Source organism: Bombina bombina, chromosome 3 (assembly GCF_027579735.1).
Source record: "Bombina bombina isolate aBomBom1 chromosome 3, aBomBom1.pri, whole genome shotgun sequence".
In the NCBI taxonomy this organism is placed as follows: Eukaryota; Metazoa; Chordata; class Amphibia; order Anura; family Bombinatoridae; genus Bombina; species Bombina bombina.
In genome coordinates this window covers 16674727-16693903 of record NC_069501.1, presented here as the reverse complement: position 1 = coordinate 16693903, position 19177 = coordinate 16674727, and the positions used below count along the sequence as shown (strand labels likewise).

At 45.1% G+C, this 19177-nt stretch overlaps 1 protein-coding gene across 1 annotated transcript in view; it reads right to left on the bottom strand.

Annotated features, from left to right (window-relative positions):
- Positions 1 to 2284: 2284 nt before the first annotated feature.
- Positions 2285 to 19177, bottom strand: part of LOC128652182 (HEPACAM family member 2-like) — a 259852-nt gene continuing 242959 nt past the window's right edge. Inside the window, exons 4-5 of the mRNA XM_053705120.1 lie at positions 2548 to 2780; positions 2285 to 2305 (exon numbers count right to left, since the gene is read on the bottom strand). Coding sequence (XP_053561095.1) covers positions 2285 to 2305; positions 2548 to 2780 — 254 coding nt within the window. The remainder of the gene's footprint in view (positions 2306 to 2547; positions 2781 to 19177) is intronic.

Here is a 19177-nt window from a genome sequence, read left to right as displayed (position 1 = left end):
TATGCCCAGGGTAGACAAGCTACTCGATCGTATAGCCAGGGGAAATTACCTGACCACTATTGACCTCTGCAAAGGTTACTGGCAGATTCCCCTGGCCCCGGAGGCTATCCCCAAGTCGGCATTCGTCACCCCATTCGGCTTATATCAGTTTAGGGTAATGCCGTTTGGGATGAAGAATGCCCCAGCTACATTCCAGCGCTTTGGTGGGATAGGCTCCTGGATGGCTTCCAGAGTTTTGCTTGCGCCTACCTGGACGACATAGCGATCCACAGTGAGTCCTGGGAGGACCACTTAGCTCATGTAGGAATGGTTCTGGATCAGATCCGGGCTGCTGGCCTGACTCTGAAGCCAGAAAAATGCCACTTTGGGATGGCCGAGGTACAGTACCTGGGTCACCGGGTGGGGTGTGGAAAGCAGCGACCAGAGCCGGCCAAGATAGAAGCTGTCGCCAATTGGCCCACCCCCATCACTAAGACTCAGGTCCTAGCCTTCCTGGGCACGGCAGGGTACTATAGACGGTTCGTACCAGACTACAGCACACTTGCCAAACCCCTGACTGACTTGACCAAGAAGAACTTACCTCGACAGGTCCTGTGGTCTCCCCACTGTGAAATGGCTTTCCAGGCTCTCAAAAATGCTCTAATTAACGCTCCTGTCTTGGCGGCCCCAGCCCTTAACAAACGTTTTATCGTCCATACAGATGCTTCCATGTTCGGGCTGGGAGCCGTCCTCAGCCAAGTAGGCGAAGATGGAGGGGGAGCATCCTGTTGCCTACATCAGCCGGAAGCTCCTGCCCCGCGAAGTCAGCTATGCAGCGGTCGAAAAGGAGTGTTTGGCTTTGGTGTGGGCATTAAAGAAATTGACTCCCTATTTATATGGTCAGGAGTTCACCCTGGTCACCGACCATAACCCGTTGGTGTGGCTGAACCGGGTCTCTGGAGATAACGGCAGGCTATTACGTTGGAGCTTATCGTTGCAACCCTTCAATTTCACCATTACTTACAGACCTGGGAAACAGAATGGCAACGCCGACGGTTGTCCAGACAAACCGACCTCAGCCCCGCATAACCAGCGGTCTGGACAGCCTTAGTCTGCCCCGAAAAGGGGTCAGACCGTGTCTGCCAGAGTGTTCCACAGAAAGGGAGCACTGTTACAGAAGCATTAGTTATTTTGTTGTGAAGAGCTTATTTCCCAGCAGCAATGCCTGAACCAGCCAAGCCAGCGCCTAAGAAGGGCTCCAAGAAAACCGTAACAAGTATCATTTCATAAAGAGTTAACTTTTTTTTCAGCTTTTAGAAACTATTGTCTAATCACCTCTGGAGCCAGACTGCTAATTGATAAGATGAACTTGTAAACTTGTTATCTTAAGTACTGTAATCCTATTGTGGCCTGTCAAAGGACAGTGCTCTCTATCTAAATGTGTGATGGGGGATTTTGTGCTTCCCCCCCTCTCCCCCTGGGAGTGCCCTGTGTGCATGTAACCTTAATAAAAAGCAGGCTGGGCATCCCAGTCCTGAGTTCTTGTTTGACCCTCAATCGCAGCGTTGACTCGTTTTTGTGGGCAGAAGGGTATCCTAGCTGTACTGCAGCTAAGGGAGATTATTCTATATTTGCGAGACTCATATAGAATACTATGGAAAGCAGCTTCTCCCCTCTTTAGCAATAGGGATCCAGGCTACTAAGCGGTCCATCTCTCAGCGAGACTAAGGGTAACCGTAACAGGGGTTAATAGATTTATTTATGTGGCGGCGATATCGGGGGCGGCAGATTGGGGGTTAATAACATTATGTAGGTGGTGGCGATGTTGGGGGCGGCAGATTTGGGGTGTTTAGATGTAGGGTTTATGTTAGATTTAAACATAACATTTCTTTCCCCATAGACATCAATAGGGCTGATTACAAGGCTTTTGTTTCCGCGATCGCAGGTGTTAGGCTTTTTTTAGCCGGCTCTCCCAATTGATGTCTATGGGGAAAGCGTGCACGAGCACGTCAAAACACTGCTTGTATTTTGGTGCGGTATGGAGCTCAAAATCTCTGCGCAAGCAGGGTTTTTTTAAACTTGTAATGGCAGCGCTATAGGGGGTTAAATAACACCACTTTTGTTGCATTCTTTACTTTACCTATAGCGCTCAAAACTTGTAATCTAGATGTATGTTAGCTAGTTAATAATACTGCTCCAGCAAACGTGCACTGTAATTTAGTGCTCCACTTATAATGGCTGGTTAATTAATGCACTCCGACAAATGGACAAATTTGCCCACTTGTAATCCCTTGTGTTTAAATTGTTATACTGCATTGTCTAATGCCTCAAAAAATATTAAAGAACAAAAATAAGACTATGAAAGAGGACTCTAAGTTAGACAGACAGGGGCTATTAATTTACAGCTCTGACAGGACTTTTGTAGCCAAAGGTAGTGATTGTAATAGAGGTCTGCTCTGCTTAGCACAGTGTGAGATACATAACTATTCTCTGGAGCATTATTAATACTGTAGGAGCATCTTGTGAGAGCGGATCAGCCCCAGGGCAGGTAAGTCACATCACACTCACCTGGACAAATGCCGACATCTGGGTGTGTTTTTGTACCAAGCTGGGTTTTGCCCAGTGCAGGTGACATTTCCATTGACCGGTGCATGGAATAAATATTACACTGCTGTTATTTGAGAGACCATTCCAAACCAAGGAGAACTTAGGATCCGTCCCCTTCTTCACACTACAAACAATCACTGCGCTGCCATCCTTCTTATTGCAGGTAACATTCAGCACAGGCTCTGACAGAGGCTCTAGAGGGCAAACATACACAGTTTTATGTTACATACACAGAAAAAAATAGTTATTCATAATAAAACAGCTGTAATTCAACAATAAACCCTTTGCACCCTTGACATACATGGAAAATAAATGCATCTCCCCTTCCCAACAACCAGAAGGGCATGATACCCTGGCACTGGCTGGCTGCAGGGATACAGACACTCTGGCACTGTTGAAGAGATACAGATACCCTGGAACTGGCTGCGGGGATACAGACACTCTGGCACTGGCTGCAGAGATACAGACACTCTGGCACTGGCTGATTGGGGGTTCTGGTCATGTGACAGTCTGCTACATATTTTGCTATTATCCTTGTAGCTTTGTTTTTTTCTCCTAAGAGTACACATAGGCCTCTATTTATCAAGCTGTCAACTTACCTGCATTCGCCGCACCAATACGCTCGCCTAAGATCGCCTAACATTGCTGCCGCAGACCTGAATACGTTCTCCAAAATTATCAAAAAAGCTGTAAAAAATGCACACCAAGTATGGAGCGATGAGCAGCGGACTGTTGTTAACTAACAGTTATCGATCTCGCTGCTCTTCGGCTTTTTTACAGCTTTATTGCTACCCTGTCACTAAGCACCCACACTATACTTTACTGTTTTACCCCCTATAACCGCCGCTCCCAGAGCCCACCGAACCTAAATAAAGTTATTAACCCCTAAACCGCCACCTCCCGGAGCCCACCACCACCTACATTATATTTATTAACCCCTAATCTGCCCCCCCTACACCGTCGCCACTATATTAAATGTATTAACCCCTAAACCTAAGTCTAACCCTAAACCTAACACCCACTAACTTAAATATAATTTAAATAAATAAATATTCCTAGCATTAAATACATTATTCCTATTTAAATCTAAATACTTACCTATAAAATAAACCCTAAGATAGCTACTATCTAACTAATAGTTACATTGTAGCTATCTTAGGTTTTATTTTTATTTTACAGGCAAGTTTGTATTTATTTTAACTAGGTACAATAGTTATTAAATAGTTATTAACTATTTAATAACTTCCTAGTTAAAATAAAGACAAAAGTACCTGTAAAATAAAACCTAACCTAAGTTACAATTACACCTAACACTACACTATAAATAAATGAATTACATAAACTAAATACAATTAACTACAATTAAATAAAATTAACTAAAGTACAAAAAAAAAATCACTAAATTACAGAAAATAATAAAATAATTACAAGAATTTTAAACTAATTACACCTAATTACACCTTAGGTAATTAATTTATAGTGTAGTGTTAGGTCTAATTGTAACTTAGGTTAGGTTTTATTTTGCAGGTACTTTTGTATTTATTTTAACTAGGTAGCTATTAAATAGTTAATAACTATTGTACCTAGTTAAAATAAATACAAAAGTACCTGTAATATAAAAATAAATCCTAAGCTAGCTACAATGTAACTATTAGTTATATTGTAGCTAGCTTAGGGTTTTATTTTATAGGTAAGTATTTAGTTTTAAATAGGAATAATTTATTTAATGCTAGGAATATGTATTTATATTTATTTAAATTATATTTAAGTTAGGGGGTGTTAGGGTTAGACTTAGGTTTAGGGGTTAATAAATTTAATATAGTGGCGGCGGTGTAGGGGGGCAGGATAGGGGTTAATATGTATAATGTAGGTGTCGGTGGGCTCCGGTAGCGGCGGTTTAGAGGTTAATACGTTTATTAGAGTGGCGGTGGGCTCCGGGAGTGGCGGTTTAGAGGTTAAGTATAATGTAGGTGGCGGCGGTGTAGGGGGGCAGATTAGGGTTAATAAGTATAATGTAGGTGGTGGCAGTGTAGGGGGGCAGATTAGGGTTTTTTAGACTCGGGGTACATGTTAGGGTGTTAGGTGTAAACGTTCCCATAGGAATCAATGGGATATTGGGCAGCAGCGAACATGAGCTTTCGCTGCTTTCCGACTCACATTAATTCCTATGGCATCTGCCGCCTCCAGGGTGGCGGATTGAAAAACCAGGTACGCTGGGCCGGAAAAGTGCAGAGCGTACCTGCTAGTTCTTTGATAGCTAGCAAAAGTAGTCAGATTGTTAATAACTTTATTTAGTTGCGGTGATGTTGGGAAGCGGCGGAATAGGGGGTTAATAACTTTAGTATAGTGTGGGCGATGTTGGAGTGTGGTGGAATAGGGATTAATAAATGTAGCTAGCCGATATCGGGAGCGGACGATTAGGGGTTGTTACAGAAGCATTAGTTATTTGTTGTGAAGAGCTTATTTCCCAGCAGCAATGCCTGAACCCAGCCAAGCCAGCGCCTAAGAAGGGCTCCAAGAAAACCGTAACAAGTATCATTTCATAAAGAGTTAACTTTTTTTTCAGCTTTTCGGAAACTATTGTCTAATCACCTCTGGAGCCAGACTGCTAATTGATAAGATGAACTTGTAAACTTGTTATCTTAAGTACTGTAATCCTATTGTGGCCTGTCAAAGGACAGTGCTCTCTATCTAAATGTGTGATGGGGGATTTTGTGCTTCCCCCCCTCTCCCCCTGGGAGTGCCCTGTGTGCATGTAACCTTAATAAAAAGCAGGCTGGGCATCCCAGTCCTGAGTTCTTGTTTGACCCTCAATCGCAGCGTTGACCTCGTTTTTGTGGGCAGAAGGGTATCCTAGCTGTACTGCAGCTAAGGGAGATTATTCTATATTTGCGAGACTCATATAGAATACTATGGAAAGCAGCTTCTCCCCTCTTTAGCAATAGGGATCCAGGCTACTAAGCGGTCCATCTCTCAGCGAGACTAAGGGTAACCGTAACATTTGGCGGCAGCGGCGGGATTTTCCTGGATTTCCTAGGAGAGGTACAGAACGGATGGAGAGCGCTTACGAAAAATTGAAGCGTACAACCCTAAAGGATTTACTTGAAAGCAGAGGGGGGTACGCCAGCAACCGGCCGAGGAGAGAGCTGATCGCAGAATTGACCGAACTGGATCAGAGCTTCACAATGGCGGAAACACCGACCACGATTAGTGACGAAAAAACCAGGATTGTTCGGGAAAGGCTCTCATTATACGGGCCGAACCCCTCCATGGAATTGGTACATGCAGTTGATGGCGGAGGCGGACGAGGATATACGAGAGACTCGAGCCCACGAACTCAACCTAGCGAACGCACACCGCAATGCTGAAGCCCCGCAGGTAATCATCCCTGTCGAAAATGCTGGGAGGCCCAAGATACCCTATGCGGCATTTCGACCCTTCCTAGAGAACGAGACAGGGATTGATGAATATTTGGCGGACTTCGAAAGGCAATGTGCCCTGCACCAGATTCCCAACAGAGAGTGGCCCACGATATTGTCTGGGAAACTATCCGGGCGAGCCCTGGAAGCCTTTCGTACTCTGGGTGCTGAGGAAGTGACACAGTATGAGCTAGTTAAGGAGACACTGTTGCGACGGTACGCTGTAACTCCCGGACACGTATCGCCGACAGTTTTCGGGGCACGAAAAAGAAGCCTAACGATACCCATATGGAATGGGCGCACCGAATGCGGAGAGCGGCAAATCACTGGCTGAGCGGAAGTAAAGCGGTGACTGGGGAGGAAATTTTACAATTGTTTCTCTTAGAACATTTTTATAATGGCATGGAACAGCAAGGGAAGGAATGGCTGCGAGACAGGCGGCCTTCTACCTTAGAAGAAGCAGCCAAATTGGCCGATGAACATTATGACTCCCGTCTTCACGAACCCATGAACTACCGAAGCTCCAGCACGGGTCGAACCCAGAGAGGTTTACCGTGCACCCCCTCGTGCTGAATTCCGAGCCCCGGTGCCCACAGGGCCCGTCCGACACTCAGGACCACACAATAACAGCTCTGAGCGTCCCAGACCGACTTGCCCACCGATGCAAGCAACCAGGGCATTTCATGGCTAGCTGCCCCCTTAATACGCACCAGACACCCAGGAATTACAATTACCCCTCTGGGTCCTATCGTCCGGCCCGGGCCCTCTGTGTTAACCAAGAGGCCCCTATGGAGGGATATGTGGGGCCGCTTCACGAGGTGGACCCTGTATATGCTGCCTCAGATAACCGCCAGCACCATCGGCAGAAGGTATGGCTCGAGGGGCGATCTACAGAGGGATTGAGAGACACAGGGGCTACTATCACGCTGGTTACAGAGTCATTTGGTGCCAGAGCACAAGCGATCCGGACAGACTGTGGCCGTTAGAGTGGCGGGTGGGGATGTGTACAAAATTCCAACAGCTCAAGTGCATCTTGATTGGGGAGCGGGAAAGGGGGCTGTGAACGTGGGCATAATGGATAATTTACCTGCCGAAGTACTACTGGGCAACGATTTGGGCCCCATGACTTCTGCCTATGCTCCAGTATGCAACAACGAGGCGGACCCAGTGACTACAGCGGCCCAAGCCCCGGATGGAGCGAGAGCTCTCACCAGTGCGGGAGACACAGGTAAGACCTACCCCGACCTTGCCTGACATGTTAGGCCCATACCCTGGGACACCCCAGATGCTTTCGAGACAGAGTCTAAGACTGACCCCGACTTTACAAAAGTACCGGGAACGAGCAGAGAGCCGGAGGGGGCGGGGCAGATAACGAAACATTCTTATGGGAAAAAGGGAAAATATACCGCTGGACAGAGAAAGGGGACAGCGTAGGCGACAGCTGTAGTGCCCACAAATACCGTCAAGAAATCCTCAAGATAGGCCATGACATCCCCTTAGCAGGCCACCTAGCCATAACCCGTACCCTACACCGCATTACTCACACGTTCTTTTGGCCAGGGGTGCACGCTGACGTTAGAACTTACTGTAACACCTGCGATGTGTGTCAACGAGTAGGAAGGCGAGGCGATCACCCTAAAGCCCATCTAGTAAATATGCCCATTGTAGAGGAACCCTTCAGCCGGGTTGCTATTGACCTAGTGGGACCACTGGCTACCCCATAGTCCCTCCGGTAAGCGCTACATTTCTTACCGTAGTGGACTACGCTACCAGGTACCCAGAGGCTGTCGCCCTATCCAACATACAAGCGGATACGGTAGCGAATGCACTAGTACAGGTGTTCTCCCGGGTAGGATTTCCAAAAGAAATCCTATCCGACCGAGGCACCCAATTTACAGCTGAATTGACCCAACAACTCTGGCAGGTTTGCAAAATTAAGTCCCCTCCTGAGCTCCCCATACCACCCCCAGACGAACGGGCTGTGTGAGAGGTTCAATGGGACCCTCAAGCAAATGCTCAAGACGTTCACTCAGGAATACCGAGACTGGGAACGCTTCCTGCCGCACCTCCTATTTGCTTATCGGGAGGTGCCCCAGGAAACGACAGGGTTCTCTCCCTTCGAGTTGCTCTACGGAAGAAAGGTACGGGGACCCCTAAACCTGATCCGGGAGCACTGGGAGGGAGAGATGGAGGCTGACGGGTGTCCCCATTGTGCCATACGTGCTGGAACTCAGGGACCGAATGGATCAATTAGCCAAATCCGTGCGGGCTAATATCCAGTTGGCCCAGAGAAGACAGAAAGTATGGTACGATCGGGGGGCCCGAAAGAGAATCTTCACCATAGGACAAAAAGGTGTTAGTACTTAAGCCGGTGAAGACAGACAAATTGCAGGCGTCCTGGCAGGGTCCCTACCAGATCGTAGAGAAAAGGGGAGACACCACTTATGTGATAGCTAGCTGCCATGACAACAATCTTAGAAAGACATTCCATGTAACATGCTCAAGGAATATTTTGAGCGACCAAGAGAACGTGACGGCCGTATGTTGTTCCCCTCAGGAAGACCCCGACAGTCTACCCCATTCCAGACCTATTAGAAAAGAGTCTCCCCACAGGTATAGTGGCTCAGGTTCAGATAGGAGACCGACTTAGCCCCACTGAAAGGGAGCAGCTCAGCCAACTCCTCCAGTCCAAACACCTCACCTTCTCCCCGAAGCCAGGGTACACTACTTTAACCACCCACCAGGTAGATACTCCGGGACAAGCTCCCTTGCGCCAGGCTCCGTACCGAATCCCCGAAGCAGTTAGGGACAGGAATGAAGAAGGAGATCGATGAGATGCTCCAGCTCAGGGTAATTGAGCCCTCCGATAGTCCCTGGGCCTCCCCAGTTGTCTTGGTGCCCAAGAAAGATGGGACCCACCCGGTTCTGCGTAGACTATCGGAGGCTCAATGAAAAAACCGTGACGGACGCTTACCCTATGCCCAGGGTAGACAAGCTACTCGATCGTATAGCCAGGGGAAATTACCTGACCACTATTGACCTCTGCAAAGGTTACTGGCAGATTCCCCCTGGCCCCGGAGGCTATCCCCAAGTCGGCATTCGTCACCCCATTCGGCTTATATCAGTTTAGGGTAATGCCGTTTGGGATGAAGAATGCCCCAGCTACATTCCAGCGCTTGGTGGATAGGCTCCTGGATGGCTTCCAGAGTTTTGCTTGCGCCTACCTGGACGACATAGCGATCCACAGTGAGTCCTGGGAGGACCACTTAGCTCATGTAGGAATGGTTCTGGATCAGATCCGGGCTGCTGGCCTGACCTCTGAAGCCAGAAAAATGCCACTTTGGGATGGCCGAGGTACAGTACCTGGGTCACCGGGTGGGGTGTGGAAAGCAGCGACCAGAGCCGGCCAAGATAGAAGCTGTCGCCAATTGGCCCACCCCCATCACTAAGACTCAGGTCCTAGCCTTCCTGGGCACGGCAGGGTACTATAGACGGTTCGTACCAGACTACAGCACACTTGCCAAACCCCTGACTGACTTGACCAAGAAGAACTTACCTCGACAGGTCCTGTGGTCTCCCCACTGTGAAATGGCTTTCCAGGCTCTCAAAAATGCTCTAATTAACGCTCCTGTCTTGGCGGGCCCCAGCCCTTAACAAACGTTTTTATCGTCCATACAGATGCTTCCATGTTCGGGCTGGGAGCCGTCCTCAGCCAAGTAGGCGAAGATTGGAGGGGAGCATCCTGTTGCCTACATCAGCCGGAAGCTCCTGCCCCGCGAAGTCAGCTATGCAGCGGTCGAAAAGGAGTGTTTGGCTTTGGTGTGGGCATTAAAGAAATTGACTCCCTATTTATATGGTCAGGAGTTCACCCTGGTCACCGACCATAACCCGTTGGTGTGGCTGAACCGGGTCTCTGGAGATAACGGCAGGCTATTACGTTGGAGCTTATCGTTGCAACCCTTCAATTTCACCATTACTTACAGACCTGGGAAACAGAATGGCAACGCCGACGGGTTGTCCAGACAAACCGACCTCAGCCCCGCATAACCAGCGGTCTGGACAGCCTTAGTCTGCCCCGAAAAGGGGTCAGACCGTGTCTGCCAGAGTGTTCCACAGAAAGGGAGCACTGTTACAGAAGCATTAGTTATTTTGTTGTGAAGAGCTTATTTCCCAGCAGCAATGCCTGAACCAGCCAAGCCAGCGCCTAAGAAGGGCTCCAAGAAAACCGTAACAAGTATCATTTCATAAAGAGTTAACTTTTTTTTCAGCTTTTAGAAACTATTGTCTAATCACCTCTGGAGCCAGACTGCTAATTGATAAGATGAACTTGTAAACTTGTTATCTTAAGTACTGTAATCCTATTGTGGCCTGTCAAAGGACAGTGCTCTCTATCTAAATGTGTGATGGGGGATTTTGTGCTTCCCCCCCTCTCCCCCTGGGAGTGCCCTGTGTGCATGTAACCTTAATAAAAAGCAGGCTGGGGCATCCCAGTCCTGAGTTCTTGTTTGACCCTCAATCGCAGCGTTGACTCGTTTTTGTGGGCAGAAGGGTATCCTAGCTGTACTGCAGCTAAGGGAGATTATTCTATATTTGCGAGACTCATATAGAATACTATGGAAAGCAGCTTCTCCCCTCCTTTAGCAATAGGGATCCAGGCTACTAAGCGGTTCCATCTCTCAGCGAGACTAAGGGTAACCGTAACAGGGGTTAATAGATTTATTTATGTGGCGGCGATATCGGGGGCGGCAGATTGGGGGTTAATAACATTATGTAGGTGGTGGCGATGTTGGGGGCGGCAGATTTGGGGTGTTTAGATGTAGGGTTTATGTTAGATTTAAACATAACATTTCTTTCCCCATAGACATCAATAGGGCTGATTACAAGGCTTTTGTTTCCGCGATCGCAGGTGTTAGGCTTTTTTTAGCCGGCTCTCCCAATTGATGTCTATGGGGAAAGCGTGCACGAGCACGTCAAAACACTGCTTGTATTTTGGTGCGGTATGGAGCTCAAAATCTCTGCGGCAAGCAGGGTTTTTTTAAACTTGTAATGGCAGCGCTATAGGGGGTTAAATAACACCACTTTTGTTTGCATTCTTTACTTTACCTATAGCGCTCAAAACTTGTAATCTAGATGTATGTTAGCTAGTTAATAATACTGCTCCAGCAAACGTGCACTGTAATTTAGTGCTCCACTTATAATGGCTGGTTAATTAATGCACTCCGACAAATGGACAAATTTGCCCACTTGTAATCCCTTGTGTTTAAATTGTTATACTGCATTGTCTAATGCCTCAAAAAATATTAAAGAACAAAAATAAGACTATGAAAGAGGACTCTAAGTTAGACAGACAGGGGCTATTAATTTACAGCTCTGACAGGACTTTTGTAGCCAAAGGTAGTGATTGTAATAGAGGTCTGCTCTGCTTAGCACAGTGTGAGATACATAACTATTCTCTGGAGCATTATTAATACTGTAGGAGCATCTTGTGAGAGCGGATCAGCCCCAGGGCAGGTAAGTCACATCACACTCACCTGGACAAAATGCCGACATCTGGGTGTGTTTTGTACCAAGCTGGTTTTGCCCAGTGCAGGTGACATTTCCATTGACCGGTGCATGAATAAATATTACACTGCTGTTATTTGAGAGACCATTCCAAACCAAGGAGAACTTAGGATCCGTCCCCTTCTTCACACTACAAACAATCACTGCGCTGCCATCCTTCTTATTGCAGGTAACATTCAGCACAGGCTCTGACAGAGCTCTAGAGGGCAAAACATACACAGTTTTATGTTACATACACAGAAAAAAATAGTTATTCATAATAAAACAGCTGTAATTCAACAATAAACCCTTTGCACCCTTGACATACATGGAAAATAAATGCATCTCCCCTTCCCAACAACCAGAAGGCATGATACCCTGGCACTGGCTGGCTGCAGGGATACAGACACTCTGGCACTGTTGAAGAGATACAGATACCCTGGAACTGGCTGCGGGGATACAGACACTCTGGCACTGGCTGCAGAGATACAGACACTCTGGCACTGGCTGATTGGGGGTTCTGGTCATGTGACAGTCTGCTACATATTTTGCTATTATCCTTGTAGCTTTGTTTTTTTCTCCTAAGAGTACACATAGGCCTCTATTTATCAAGCTGTCAACTTACCTGCATTCGCCGCACCAATACGCTCGCCTAAGATCGCCTAACATTGCTGCCGCAGACCTGAATACGTTCTCCAAAATTATCAAAAAAGCTGTAAAAAATGCACACCAAGTATGGAGCGATGAGCAGCGGACTGTTGTTAACTAACAGTTATCGATCTCGCTGCTCTTCGGCTTTTTTACAGCTTTATTGCTACCCTGTCACTAAGCACCCACACTATACTTTACTGTTTTACCCCCTATACCGCCGCTCCCAGAGCCCACCGAACCTAAATAAAGTTATTAACCCCCTAAACCGCCACTCCCGGAGCCCACCACCACCTACATTATATTTATTAACCCCTAATCTGCCCCCCCTACACCGCCGCCACTATATTAAATGTATTAACCCCTAAACCTAAGTCTAACCCTAAACCTAACACCCACTAACTTAAATATAATTTAAATAAATAAATATTCCTAGCATTAAATACATTATTCCTATTTAAATCTAAATACTTACCTATAAAATAAACCCTAAGATAGCTACTATCTAACTAATAGTTACATTGTAGCTATCTTAGGTTTTATTTTTATTTTACAGGCAAGTTTGTATTTATTTTAACTAGGTACAATAGTTATTAAATAGTTATTAACTATTTAATAACTTCCTAGTTAAAATAAAGACAAAAGTACCTGTAAAATAAAACCTAACCTAAGTTACAATTACACCTAACACTACACTATAAATAAATGAATTACATAAACTAAATACAATTAACTACAATTAAATAAAATTAACTAAAGTACAAAAAAAAAATCACTAAATTACAGAAAATAATAAAATAATTACAAGAATTTTAAACTAATTACACCTAATTACACCTTAGGTAATTAATTTATAGTGTAGTGTTAGGTCTAATTGTAACTTAGGTTAGGTTTTATTTTGCAGGTACTTTTGTATTTATTTTAACTAGGTAGCTATTAAATAGTTAATAACTATTGTACCTAGTTAAAATAAATACAAAAGTACCTGTAATATAAAAATAAATCCTAAGCTAGCTACAATGTAACTATTAGTTATATTGTAGCTAGCTTAGGGTTTTATTTTATAGGTAAGTATTTAGTTTTAAATAGGAATAATTTATTTAATGCTAGGAATATGTATTTATATTTATTTAAATTATATTTAAGTTAGGGGGTGTTAGGGTTAGACTTAGGTTTAGGGGTTAATAAATTTAATATAGTGGCGGCGGTGTAGGGGGGCAGGATAGGGGTTAATATGTATAATGTAGGTGTCGGTGGGCTCCGGTAGCGGCGGTTTAGAGGTTAATACGTTTATTAGAGTGGCGGTGGGCTCCGGGAGTGACGGTTTAGAGGTTAAGTATAATGTAGGTGGCGGCGGTGTAGGGGGGCAGATTAGGGGTTAATAAGTATAATGTAGGTGGTGGCAGTGTAGGGGGGCAGATTAGGGGTTTTTAGACTCGGGGTACATGTTAGGGTGTTAGGTGTAAACGTTCCCATAGGAATCAATGGGATATTGGGCAGCAGCGAACATGAGCTTTCGCTGCTTTCCGACTCACATTAATTCCTATGGCATCTGCCGCCTCCAGGGTGGCGGATTGAAAAACCAGGTACGCTGGGCCGGAAAAGTGCAGAGCGTACCTGCTAGTTCTTTGATAGCTAGCAAAAGTAGTCAGATTGTGCCGAACTTGCGTTCGGAACATCTGGAGTGACATAAGCATCGATCTGTGTCGGACTGGGTCCGGCAGATCGTATGTTACGTCACTATATTCTACTTTTACCGGTCTGTAGCCTTTGATAACTAAGGCGAATCAGGCTTGCCACAAATACGCTGCGGAATTCCAGCGTATTTGCGGTTGATGGCTTGATAACTAGAGGCCATAGTCTTTGTTGTTCAGACATCTGTGGGAAGTCTGTTATTTCTTTCATTATTTTTGGGAAGTATTTATCCCTTAAGAGTTTGTATCTTGTACAGTACAAGAGTAAGTGCGCTTCAGTCTTTATGTTCCCACTGTCACACTGTGCACATTGTCTGGTTGCCCTGGGTCTCCATTTTGCCTGATATCTGCCAGTCTCTATTTCCAACTGGTGGTCAGAGATTCTGTATTTAGTGAGTATCTGTCTGTGCTTTGGGTTGGTGACACTTGTGAGATACTCAGCTAGTTAGTACTCTCTGTGTAGAGACCTGTAACACTCCATCTTGTTCTGTTGCCCTATCTGTTCCTCCCAGTGCCCAGTGTACCTCTACTTCAGAGCTGTTTGTAAGGTGTTTGGTGACCCTTGTGAGATACTCAGCTAGTCTGTACTCTCTCTGTAGTGACCTGTAACACTCCCTCTTGTTCTGTTGCCCTATCTGTTCCTCCCAGTGCCCAGTGTACCTCTCCTTCAGAGCTGTTTGTAAGGTGTTTGGTGACCCTTGTGAGATACTCAGCTAGTCTGTACTCTCTCTGTAGTGACCTGTAACACTCCCTCTTGTTCTGTTACCCAGTCTGTACCGCCCAGTGCCCAGTGTACCTCTCCTTCAGAGCTGTGTGTAAGGTGTTTAGTGACACATGTGAGATACTCAGCTAGTCTGTACTCTCTCTGTAGTGACCTGTAACACTCCCTCTTGTTCTGTTACCCAGTCTGTACCTCCCAGTGCCCAGTGTACCTCTCCTTCAGAGCTGTGTGTAAGGTGTTTAGTGACACATGTGAGATACTCAGCTAGTCTGTACTCTCTCTGTAGTGACTTGTAACACTCCCTCTTGTTCTGTTACCCAGTCTGTACCGCCCAGTGCCCAGTGTACCTCTCCTTCAGAGCTGTTTGTAAGGTGTTTGGTGACACTCTCTCATGGGCTGTGCTTCTGCTGATGTGGTTTTGCAGGTCTTATATATATATTCTCTAAATGCTTTTGATGCTGGGTCACAGAGTGCTTGGTGGTAAAGTGTATTTGTGTCACTATTTGTGAGGTGACACCAGAATTTGTACACCCGTTTTTGCATTGGTAGTAACAATGGGAATCTTCCCAGCTCTGCTCTGCACCCATTGTTAGGGGCGCTTCTGTGTACCCGCAGTGCATATTTACAGAATTGGAGATGTGCAATTTCTGTGAGAGTTTTGTCCCATTCTCGATAGTTCTGGGTCAGTGTTGGGCCCCAGACAAGGATGTGGGGGTGCGTATTCAAATGGGTGCTCGCACAGTAAAATAATTTAATTTAATTGTATAAATTTTTCAGTCCCTTTTCCCACAAACTGCTGTTATAGTATGTTGAAAACTCCTACTGTGTGCAGTGTCAGAGGGTTAGCCCCCAAATCCCCTGATCTGTGCAATATGAAAGTTCACTTTTCCATTTATAAACCACTGGTACAGAATATTCAATTAGTTAAGTGACTCACCACCTCCTTACTTCTTGGGTGCCGTCTTTTTTTTTTTTTTTTTTTTGCTCCCCAGGATGCTGGTTAACCAGTAGTGTGGTGCCGCCGTCAAATCTTCATTCTCTGCCCCTTGTTGGTGGTTAGAAAACTTCTCTCAGGAGTTATAATGTCCTCGCAGTGTGGTGTTGTACTCATGCAGTAAAAAAGGCTTTTTGTTTTCTGTGTTTCTAAGGTTATTTATCACTCTTATCCTGGGGGTTAGTTAACCCTTTTTGTTTTGTTTTATTCACAAAAATAATAAAGCAAGTCTTTTCAATTTACTTTTTGGTGCTCCTGACAACATTTTTTCATTTTTTCATTGGGCCCCAGACCTCACAGCCATACAGCAGGATTGGTACAATGGTGCTTTCAAATAGCTTAAGTAACAGTTCTGTAGGAGGGTTTAGACTGGCTAGCGGCTTCTTTATTGCATGGAAGGCTCTAAGGGCTTTTTCTTGCAGTGTTTTGATGCCCAGTTTAAAGCTTCCTGGTGCACTTAGTGTAAGCCCAAGATAGGTATAATGTAATGTGTGCTCTACCTCTTTAGAGAACAATAGGAATTTGAGTTTTTGCTTGAGGTTTTGGGGCTTTTTCTGGAAAATCATGATTTTCGTTTTTTCCATATTCACTTCCATTGCCCATGACTTACAGTATGTCTGCAGTATGTCTAGTTTTTCTTGCAAACCCACTGCTGTGGGGGACAGGATGAGCAGGTCATCTGCATATAAGAGACAATGGATTTCCTTCCCATTCAGGGATGTACCTGGTGCTGTGCATTTCTCCAGTTCGGTGGGCAGATCATTAATGTACAGGTTGAATAATGTGGGGCTGAGGCTGCATCCTTGTCTGACACCTCTCTTTTGTTCAAAGCTCTTTGTTTGTAGTTTGTTTATCTTTACATTTGAGGGATGAATACATGGTCTTTATTATGTCATATGTCTTCCCACCAATTCCACTTTGCAGCAGTTTCATGTATATGCCAGGGTGCCAGATTGAGTCAAATGCTTTTTTGAAGTCCACAAAACATGCAAACACCTTCCCTGATGGTGAGCTTTTCACATACTTGTTAGTGATAGCTTGTAATGTGAAGATGTGGTCTGTGGTTCTTTGTTTAGGGAGGAAACCTATCTGACTCATGTGCAGGGTTCTGCTGTCTATTAGAAATATTCTCTGGTTCAGGATTGTGCAGAAGAGTTTGCTCACATTGCTGTTTACACAGACTCCCCTGTAGTTATTTGGGTCAGTTAGATCCCCTTGTTTGTGGATTGGGGTAACCAGACCTTCTGTCCATGTTTCTGGGAAGTGCCCTGATTGTAAGATGATATTAAACAGTTTTTTCAGAGCCTCTTGGAGCTGTGGGCTGCTGTGAATCAGCATCTTGTTTAGTATTTGGTCAGATCCACAAGCTTTTCTTGGTTTTAATGACTTTATGCCTTCTGCAACTTCCTGTAGTGTGAAAGGGAAGTCTAGAGGAGTTTGATAGTTCTTTATTACATTTTCTAAATTTAACAGTTTTTCACAAGTTTCTTTTTGTGACGTATTGAGCTTATTAGGTTCTAGATCTTTGTATAATGTTTGAAAATAATCTGTCCATATGTCACCATCTTGGATTGGAATATGCCCAGTGGCTTTAGTTGTGATTTTTTTCCACAAGCTCCAGAATGAATTATTATCTGTTTATTCTTGAATTTGGGAGAGTGTTTTATTAGGTGGTTTATTTTCTTGCTTTTTAGGGTAGTTTTGTAGTCTTTTAGTTTACGGTTATATGTGCACCTCAGATCCTCTCGCAGTGTGTCATGGATATCTCCATTCCACCTTTAGCAGCCTGTCTACCACATCCATACCACCTTTTCTTTCAATTAAACTAACCACTTCCTATAAACTCTAACCATTCCCAGCATACATTGCTGGTTTATTGAAGTGAATTTCTGAAGTAACTCAGCTCTAACCATTTCCTTGTATTTCTACAGAATCTCAGCAATCCTACAGAAGTAAAACAACGCCTCCTGTTACCGGAGGTTACCTTAGCTGCAGTCTCTCTCTCCGTCTGTACTCACTGCGGTTAACCGCATAACAACAGGATTGTGTCTCCTAGCAACCCTGCTCCTGAGCTCATCACGCTCATACGCACCTCCGCTGCACGCCCTCAGTCTCTTGCCGCAGTAGCAGAAGCAAACAACGGAAGCGGCTCTCACAATCTGCGCCCAGCATACTCGCAGATTCTGCTGCCACCTCATCGCCGCTGCTCCCAAACACTCCATACAACAGGTTCCGTATGTAATACTCTACTGTTATCTAGTACCAACATGTATTATCTGCTATAACTGCTCAGTTATTCAAGAGGCAATTTCCTGATAGAATATACTCTGAATCTGTGAACTTGCAGTGTAATGTGATTGGATTAACGTCTTGTGCCAGTTATATTTAAGCAGTAACATTATTATAGCAAAGACTTGACCTTCCTATTTATGCTATTTCATTTAACCTGTTGTGATCCTGATCACATAACATACTCTGAATCACTGTTCTAATTCTCAATGTACAGACCATCGTTTGCCTAAGCCATTACCCTGTAATATACCATATATTCCAGGGGTTATTCTAATAGGCAAGATTAACTCAGGTGGTTATGAACTGGTCTACTCCTTAGCAGGCTGTCATAAATCACCTGTAACACAAACTTACATAGATTATCAAGTCAACTAAGACTAGCATCAGCATAAAGCTGGTAACCCATTACATAATAAACCAGCCATATATATATATACAAAATAAATAAGGGAGATGGAACAGACAGATGTGACCCCCCAACTACACAGCCTTAATCAACGGCTTGACAATCTCACTCAAGCATTCAGAGAGCTACAGGTTGAAAACCAAAGCCTCAAAGCCTGTTTAAGAGAAGTTCTCTCCAACAGAAACACGGGCAACGACCAGCATTCTGAACCCCAGGTCTCTTACCCAGAGAAATTTTCTGGTGACCGCTCCACCTTCAGACAGTTCAGGAACGCTTGTCTACTGTTGTTCGACCTGCGCCCCAGGACATATGCCACTGACCGCACCAAGGTGCTCACCATAGTGTCCTATTTAAGGGGTGAACCCAGGGCCTGGGCTGACTCTTTCTACGAGACTCAGGACCCTATACTCAATTCCTTAGATGCCTTCCTCAAAGCCCTTTCGACACTATATGATGACCCTCACCGTCAGGTCACGGCAGAAGGTAAACTTAGAAACCTGAAACAACATAAAACACCAGTTGAAGACTATATCACCCGCTTCAAAATCTGGGCAAGAGATTCCCTCTGGAATGACGTGTCCTTGAAGAACCATTATCGCCTAGGTCTCGCCGAAGAGATCAAAGATGAACTCGCCAGGATTGGCATACCAGATCGCTTAGAAGAGTTGTATACACTAACGATAACCACAGACCGAAGACTCAGGGAGAGGAGACAAGAGAGATATCCTTCCACCACTCCAGTGCGCAGAATGTTACCAACTCCTCCCAGCACCACTCCACCGGCTGAACAACCAATGGATATCAGTTTCCTAAGAGGACCCCTCACTGCACAAGAAAAGGCTAGACGCCGTGCATTAAATCTCTGCATGTACTGTG